Source organism: Pelodiscus sinensis, chromosome 1, assembly GCF_052426305.1.
Source record: "Pelodiscus sinensis isolate ZL-2025 chromosome 1, ASM5242630v1, whole genome shotgun sequence".
In the NCBI taxonomy this organism is placed as follows: Eukaryota; Metazoa; Chordata; order Testudines; family Trionychidae; genus Pelodiscus; species Pelodiscus sinensis.
In genome coordinates, this window is record NC_143052.1 from 352,557,849 (window position 1) to 352,567,095 (window position 9,247).

General features: G+C 47.3%; 1 protein-coding gene across 1 annotated transcript; it reads left to right on the forward strand.

The window, feature by feature from the left end:
• The first annotated feature begins 592 nt into the window (after nt 1–592).
• On the forward strand, nt 593–1,567 carry LOC142827326 (olfactory receptor 52D1-like). Its single transcript, XM_075922244.2, has one exon. It carries the CDS (start codon nt 629–631, stop codon nt 1,565–1,567), a length of 939 nt encoding a protein of 312 aa, XP_075778359.2. The 5' UTR covers nt 593–628.
• The last annotated feature ends 7,680 nt before the right edge of the window (nt 1,568–9,247 follow it).

The following is a 9,247-nucleotide window of genomic DNA, read 5'->3' on the forward strand; positions in this document are numbered from 1 at the left end:
AGTCCACCATCACATCAATATAGCCTACATTTTTTGTTTCTAGATAATAGAACCGTAGAATCCTAGGCCTGGAAGAGACCTCAGGAGGTCATCAAGTCTAACCCTCTGCCCAAAGCAGGACCAATCCCAACTAAATCATCCTAGCCAGGGCTTTGTCACTTTGTCAAGCCAAGACTTAAAAACTTCTAGGGATTGAGATTCCACCACCTCCGATACCTCTTACTGGTACATCTACACTACAAACCTCTTTCGAAAGAGATCGTCTAGACAGCAACTGCTTTTTCGAAAAGGCGATCCGCTTTTTTGAAAGAGAACACCCAAGGCAGTTTGGATACTCTCTTTTGAAAAAGCCCGCATTCAAGAACAGCTTTAATTTCGAAATAATGTGGCAACAGTCAACACGCAGGTGAAATTTTTCAAAAATAGGCCAATATTTTGGAAAAAAAAAACTGTAGTCTAGACACAGCCTTGAGTTGCCACCTCACTGCTCGCCACCCTTTCTAGATTGATAATAACTATAAACTATGTAGCATATTTGTTATAAAGAGTTTAGCCCCATCCACTGTGCTTCTCTCCTTTCAGAGAAACCTTGAACATTTCTGGACCCAATAGACGCTTCAATATTCTAATGGCAGCTTTCAACCTTTCACCTTCTGATCCGTCAACATTCATCCTAACAGGCATCCCTGGCCTGGAAGCTGCTCATGTCTGGATTTCCATCCCTTTCTTTATGTGCTACATTATCTGCCTGTTGGGAAATTTCATAGTTCTGTTCATTGTAGGGAAAGAGCAGACCCTGCACAAACCGATGTACCTGCTGCTCTGCATGCTGGCACTCACGGACATTGGTACATCTACCTCTGTTGTGCCAAAGGCATTGTGGATATTTTGGTTCAATATGAAAGCCATTACTGTGGTTGGCTGCCTCACCCAGATGTTCTTCCTTCATACAATTCCTGCAGTGCAGTCAGCCATCCTCGTGGCAATGGCCTTTGATCGCTACGTTGCCATATGTGAGCCTCTGAGATATGCCACCATCCTCACCAATGCACGGATAGCTATGCTGGGGTTAATAGGTTTGATAAGAGCTGTTCTGTTTGTTCTACCCCTGCCCTTACTCCTGGGTAGGATGCCGTTTTGTGCCAACCGCATTATCCCCCACACGCACTGTGACCACATGGCCGTGGTGAAGATGTCTTGTGGGGACATCACATTCAACAGGCTGTACGGCTTGGCGTTGGCATTTGTAGTCATTGGTTTAGATCTACTAGTCATCACCCTGTCCTACAGTCTAATTATTAGGGCCGTCCTCAGAATCCCCTCCAAGAAAGCTGTCCAGAAAGCCTTCAACACCTGCACGGCCCACATCAGTGTGATTCTGACATCTTGTATATTTTCCCTTTTCTCTTCTCTGACCCACCGGTTTGGTCAGAACATCGCTCCCCACGTTCATGTCATCTTGGCCAACATCTTTTTCCTTGTCCCCCCCACACTCAACCCAATCATTTATGGGGTCAAAACCAAAGAGCTCCGTGAGAAAGTGGGGAAATACATCTGCAGAATGTGACTGCTTTGGGCCCCTGACGTTAACCTGTGTCACAACAGCAGGAAAGTATATCTCCTTGTGAATAGAGTTTGTCTGATCTCAGCTCTGTGGTAGTTGAGAGCCTGAGAAGTTTCTCAAACCTAATATCTTATCACTGCCTCACCAAGCACTGTGCTCTCCTTTGCTGAGTTCCCTCTCTCTATCCCTTGACTCCTTTCAGTGTCACCCATCAGCCACCATCCCAGGGGTGGGCACTAAAAAAATGCAGCTTGCAGGGCTAGTCTCGGGCAGACCACTACCACTATGTTTACTTGCACCTCAGCAAGCATCGGAGGATCATAGCTCTGGTTACCCATACATTGCCGTTTATGGCAAATGCTAGTGGAAGGAAGTGCCATGGACCGGAATGCTGCTTCCTGTTGCTCGTGTTGGCTGCAAAAGGTGATTCGCAGCCAAACAGAGCTGCAATCCTCAATACCTGAGGAGGCACAGGTAAACATGGAGGTGAGGGGCCACCAGGGACCAACCCTGCAGACCGGATCTGGCCCACGGGCTGGAATTTCACCCCAGTACCACACCATGTTTCCTGTCAGTTGGGCCTTTCCATGACTTCCAGACCATCAGACTGAGACTTTCTCAAGCAAAGTGGCCTTCTATTAGTTCCTGTATGAATGGGCAACTGCAATGCTGAGCTTCTTCATCATATGCACAGTGATCCAGTGACCATAATCAAATATTTCTGAAGGAAAGCATTAATCCAGGGAAAGTGTTTCAGTAATTAAGGAGGTCCTACTAAAGCAGGGGTGGGAACCTAGGGCCCAGGAGCCGGATGTGTCCCTCCTGCACTTGTCTGGATCTGTCCCCCAAGGTTCGGAGTTCTCCCCCAACATTGAGGAGTGCATGCTAGTGCTCCAGCCTTCCTCACCATCCTCCCACAGGGCTGGAACGTCAGTATGGACTCCCCAGTGCTTGGGGAGAGCCCCGAGCCTTGAGGGATGGATCCAGGCAAGTGAGGGTGGGCTCATCCGGCCTCTGGGCCTTAGGGTAAAATTCTGCTAGTGTGGGCCTCTCTAGGCTGTGGTATGCAAGGGGAATGTGGGGAGTGTTTTTCTCCTTCTCAACTGGGGGCTACGCCAGTGACGGTTTGGTTGTTTTTCTTTTCTTTTCTTTTGCTTCTCACTTGAATGTGACCCCTGAGTGATTTTGATTTTTCTGTGGGTCGGCAGCCTCCAACCCCCCCCCAAAAAAGGTTCCCCACCCCTGTATTAAAGCCTCTTTCCAATTAATGTAAGCTATGTGGTGTTCTATTTTATTAATACATTGTAACCAAGTACCCATCCTATGGATGTCATGTGGTTGATGACTTTCTGGGGTAGACTGCCCTCAAATCCAGGACATTACCATCCAGATCTCAAAGACACAGTTTCACAACTCTCACCAGTAAGCTGTTAGGTTAAAGGCAACATCTATCTGGAAAAATAAGTAAGTGAGAATGAAAGAAGATAAGAGGTTGAAAACCTTGCGTCTCGATGCCTCTGATATTACGTGTTTATTGAAAATTAGCAAAGGTGATGATCCAGACCCACTGTGTCCTATGTAAAACCAACACGCAATCTTGTGACATTTTAAAGACTAACAAATGTATTATGGCACAGACTTTTGTGAGTTGCAGCTCACTTTATCAGATGCATGAAGTGAAAGAAAAAGAAAGAGATAGTAGGGGTACAGAGATGGGAGTGTTACAGCAGAGTGAATTCAAACTGGGTGTATGCGGATGAGATGGTGAAAATACCTGCAGTAAAAAATTACTTAAGGTACGTCTACACTGCAAGGCTATTTTGGGATACCAAAAGTATCCCGAAATAGCTACCCCTTGACTTTTGAACATGTCCACTAATGCAAAATATTGCAGATACGGTATTTTGGCATTCCTGTAAACCCCATTGCACAAGGGGTCTTGAAAGAGTGTTTTAGTTCAAAATTCGGAGATACGCCACATTTTGAAATAGCCTATTCCGAAAAATAATTGAAATAAGATACGCAATTTGCGTAGCACAAATTGTGTATCTAATTTCGAGCTAAGGGTGCAGTGTAGATGTCATGAGCTATTCCCACTTCCTGTTCAAACCTATTCTCACGGAGCCACATTTGCATATGCTCTCCAGCTCAGTAGTTTCATGTTACAGTTTGTTTTTGAAGTTTTTTGGCTTATGAATGGCAACTTCCAAGTTTGTAACTGTGTGTCCAGGGAGGTTATAATGTTCTCTCACTGAGTTTTGTATGTTACCAGTCTTCATTGGACAAACTAGACTGACTCTATTCAAGAAAATAAAAGGACAAAAATTGGGCATCTAATCACTGCAGCTCATCACCTCCTTTTACCTGTCTCTGTTCTAATACCCAAAGTAGGAATCATGAAATAATACCCGTGACCTGATGCTCTGGGCTTCAGGGACACTGGTGCTCCATGTTCTCATTATCCATAGCAATTGTCCATCACCCGAACGGGGTGTTTGAGACCTGCCTCGTTTAACAGGCCCCTGCTGCTGCTAACAGCTCAAAGGCTGTGGAAGGTATATATTATCTCACACCCAATGAGATATTGGAAATTCTTCAAACTGTTGCAATATGCCAGGAATCTCCATTCCACAGGGGCCATACTTACCTTCCATAGATGACAGAGACCGTGAGACATAAGTCACTGACCATAGACCCTTCCCTACCTGTGGGTGCACTATAGCTACCACGTCCTCCTCAAGGCATCTGGGGTAAATGATTATTGGTAGGTGTAGCCAGACAGGAACCCCCCTTGTAACATCCATTTTTGCTTGCCTGGAGCATACAAGGCACACAGAGCAGAAGGCCCAGGCTGCTGTGACCGTGAATGGCTGTAAACAGAGATACGCCAATTGCTGACCAAGAGGCTGCCAAGGAGTGCCCTTGACTCAAACCCATATTGATACGAACACACATCCATCCGCGGGGGGAGGAATCTCTCGCCCAGTAAAAAAATGTCTAGTGCTCACAATTTAGTTATCTCTCTTGCAAGTGTAAATTAACTTGAAACTTGCTTGCAAGAACTGGCGCCACAAAACAGACCAGTACAATTCGGCATCTTAGATAAGAAAGAGAATACGGGCCCCCAGGGGTATAAAGATAGGTCCAGCAGCGCATTTTCTCTGAGTGTCAATCTACCATCTATCTGCTGGTCGGGTTTGGTGTTTGATCTCCCGAGGTTCCAAGGGGACGCCCACCTCGTATTCGTCTTTCCTAGGAATTGAGAGACCGGCCCTGGCCTGACACGCTGGAGTCGAGAGGCACAGAAAGAAGTAAAAATTGTACCTGGATGTGGTCCTTTGCTTAAGTATATATATACATAGTGTTAGAGCTCTTTAAAGATTAAACTGTCACTTGGTACCATTATTTCTATTTTCTATCTTTACCTTTTTCCTGTAATCATTGTTAAGACCTATTTATATATATATATATATATATATATATATATATATATATATATATATATATATATATATATATGCTAGCATTTAAGAAATAGAGCAATAGCCATTGTAACCATATGATTTATAAGCTTCTTTAATAAACCTGTAACTGTTTAAGCTTTAACCTGACTCCTTCAGTTGCTGTAACAGAACCAAGCACAATTTAAAAGAACTTCAGCCGGTCATAAAGGGACAGACATAAGGAGAGCTTGGGCGTTTGGATCTGTGTCACTCCCAGGTGACAAGATCCGTTGGGGCACCTTTTCAGCCTTTCCTAGGCTGCCCGCTGCGAAGGAACCCCTGTGTTCTAGCAGCTAAAATCTAAGGTGTAATAAGCTCTTCCTATATAACGAGGCATCTGTTGGCCTGCTGGCCACCCTCTGCGACGGGACCCCGGTCCTAGCAGTAAAGACATGGATGTTAAACCTTTTCTCGGAAACACACACACTGCCCTGACCGTCAGCTGACAGTAGGTCCAAATTGACTGTCACCAGTGCTGGGGTGGTTGCAATTGCCTCTTTGTCCCGTTCCAATTAAAAGCCTGTACCAACGCCTAGAGGGGCACCAGGAGCGTACTGCACCGGAGAATGAATTCCCTGCAAAATTCCATCAGTCCTAGAAATAAGGCCAGATGCTTAGTGTCAATGGGCAAGTTTGGGAGCAACTGGTCTTGACTCTAGGACACATTTTATCCCTGGACTCTCTGGGCCTTTCCTCTGTTGCACTTCATCTCCTCTGCAGGTAGCAGCTCCACCCTCTGTCCAGTTAAGGCATGGCACAGCTCATCTGTGGCAGAGTCGGTTACGATTTTATCCATGAGCTGGGTCATATCAGTCCCGACCTCCTTTGGCAGCTTGCCCCATATATCCCTAAGCGCCCGCTGGAACAGAGTGGGGGCATAATAGAACCTCTGGGGCAGAATCAGCTATGCTCGTTGCTTTCCCTCCTAACTGTGCAGTCTTGCGGAAACTATTCTGGGCCATTGGAGATATTTAGAACATCGAACTCTTGACTCCGGGAAGGAATTCAGGAAATCATTTCTGGTAGACTAGCAAGAATAGGGGCTAGTGCAGGGTGGCTTTATTAAGTCTCTGGTACTCAAGGGTTGTCCACTAGGTGCCATTGGACTTCATTACATCCATATCTTCCACTGCAAACACCTTCTGTATGGCTAGTAATCCAGCCCCTTTCTTGTACAGTGGCAATTGTCAAGCAATAGATTCCCTGGCCTACCAAGGTAGAGGATATGGAGTGATCACAGGGGGCTCTTCCCCTTGGATTGGTAGGATTTGAACCCACCCTCACTATATTTTGCTTATACCCCATAACTTTCCACCCTTCTAGTGCCATGCCCAGAGCTTTCACTCAATGGGTAACCAATACCATGTGTCCCAAGGTTTAATCTCTCCACTCCTTGTCCCATATCCTTTGATTAACAAATTCAATATTCTTGGCTGCCAAGCCAGGACCTCCCAGAACATTCCTGGCCCAGTAACCTGTTCCTAGCACTATTCCTTCCCCTCCTTCCCCTGGGAGTGAGCTCCAAGGTTCTCAGGGGCTCCCCTTACATACCACGGATTATTGATCCACCCCCTCAGTGGGCAGACCCAGTCCCAAACTTATACCCAATAATATTTAATGCAGGCCCCCACTGCACCACTTACCTTGTTTGTGATTGGCCTTTGCTCAGGTTGTGGCTGCCATGTATAGGGTTGTTTGCAATGTCTGAAAGTGAACTGTGGATTTCTGTGCTCCTGATTGCCAGGGCTTACAAGGCAGGGGCACATTTTTCACCTAAAATGGCAAAACGCCTTGAATTAACTGGGCACAACGTTTGACAGGACCAACCATGCCGGTAGCACTGATCGCATCTGGCTGTGATGCTGCTTTCTCTCCAATCATCACTACCCATGATGGGTGTCTCACCAGCCTTGTCCTTGCTGCGAGCCACGTAGGGAGAAACCCGAGGAACCTTCGACGTTAACTGCTCCGTGCTCTGCAAAACCACATTTAGTTCCCTTTCTCTCCTTGAGCTTCCTCTAAAAATGTCGAGGGGTTGAAATGCAAAGGTCGGAGGTCTTTGTTCAAGATGAGGGTGTCACTCGCAGGGTCACATGTTATCATTTCCAAGCACCATGCTGCCCGGCATCTGCTGGTGGCTCTTCCCGGGGAAGGAGGGAGGGTTGCACTACCCAGACTCAGCCATTGGCCCCTCATGGGGGTGAGCTGTGCTGCACGGCTGGTGGTGCTGCTCAGGGGTCTGTGGCAGCCAGGCAAGGCAGCTGCAGTTCCTCAGAAGCCGCCAGCTGAGTACGACAGTCCCAGCCTCCTGGGAGGAGCCAGGGCAGGCAATGCAGTGCGGGCTCCTGCCCCTTGGGAGGAGCTGCCAGGGGAGTGGTGCCAAACTTACTGCTACGGGCAGCTGCAGCAACCTCCCAGCTCCCTGCCCTAAAACCCCTGCCCTGATTCCTGCACCTCCCAACCTCTTCCCCAAAGCCTGATTGCTGGTGGTGAGGCATTGGGCCATTGTCCCATGGGGCTCCCTCCCCATCCAGTGCTGCAGCCAAAGGCTGAGGGAGAGGTTTGGGCTGCAGATTTGGGAGAGGAGGACGGGGGCACTTACCCTTTGCCAGTGACTGGCAACACGCAGATCCTTGGCCCCAGCTGGCCTCTTTCTTTTTGGTGCAGCTGCCCCCTTGTGGCCACTCTGTGGTATAGCTGACTCCTGCATTCGCTGTCCCCCAGTGGTCCTTGCAGAGCATAACTGTCCCTTCTATCAGACACCTCCCTTTCTGTCATACAGAACACTATCAGATTCCAGGCCATCCCATTAACCTGACACAACCAAACTCCAACCTTGCTTTAAGCTAGGATAAGGGGAAGCTGCATCCCACATTGGGCATCCCTAGCTCTTGCCATTGAGGAGGAGCTCTTGAACAAATGGACTCACAGACAGATGGACACATGGACAGACAGACAGAAGCACAAATTCTTTATCACTTACATGGCATGCCACGACAGTGGCTCCATCATAACACTGTACGACAACCAGCCAATTCGCAGTCCCCCATACCCGTAAGAACTGTTTAAGGGCATGATAAGTGATACCAGCATCTCCTCACTCACAACAATCAACAAATCCTAGACATCGTTCCTTTATTTCTAGATTTTCTGTCTGGGTATGTCTACACTACCCTCCTAGTTCGAACTAGGAGGGTAATGTATGCATACCGCACTTGCTAATGAAGCCCGGGATTTGAATTTCCCGGGCTTCATTAGCATAAGCGGGGAGCCGCCATTTTTAAATCCCCGCTGCTTCGAACCCCGTGTAGCGCGGCTACACGGGGCTCGAACTAGGTAGTTCGGACTAGGGTGCCTATTCCGAACTACCGGTACACCTCGTTTCACGAGGAGTACCGGTAGTTCGGAATAGGACCCTAGTCCGAACTACCTAGTTCGAGCCCCGTGTAGCCGCGCTACACGGGGTTCGAAGCAGCGGGGATTTAAAAATGGCGGCTCCCCGCTTATGCTAATGAAGCCCGGGAAATTCAAATCCCGGGCTTCATTAGCAAGTGCGGTATGCATACATTACCCCGCTAGTTCGAACTAGCGGGGTAGTGTAGACATACCCTCTCTCTCTCTCTCAAAAAAAAAATGATTACAGTGCATACTTCCTCAATGAGACCAATACAAAACCCTTTTTTCCAGCACTTTTGGAAGCATTGGGCTTCTCACAATATCAACAGCAACCCGTCAAAGATCATTTGGAGTTGAGTGGCTTGTGAGATTTCAAGTGCCACTCGGGTTTTTAAAATTTGGTTTGTTTATTTGTCATTTAATACAATTGCTCCATCATGCTGTGAAACGAAATAGTGTAATTCGAGCGTCCATGGCTTGCTGAGTCTTCTCTCTCAGCCTGGCCCCGCAGTCCAATTCCTTGCTTAGCCAGGGTAAGCAGCACACCAGAGATTCTTGCGGCATCATCTCTGTTTCCTTGTAATGTCATCGTGAGAGAATGATGCCACTATAGAACATACGTCCTTTGACCGTTTAAAAAGAATGTCCCATTTCCAAACACTGCTTGTGTGCTGCTGATTCTATACGTTTATGAAGCTTTTTTCCCTTAATATTTCCAGTGTGTTACTCAGTTTTTGGTGGACTTAGAGTCTCTCAAAGCACTGGAAACTGTCCCCAAAGAAAG

What these genes read in the sequence shown, in the direction of transcription:
- LOC142827326 (XM_075922244.2), top strand. Translation starts at nt 629, where the DNA reads ATGGCAGCTTTCAACCTTTCACCTTCTGATCCGTCAACATTCATCCTA.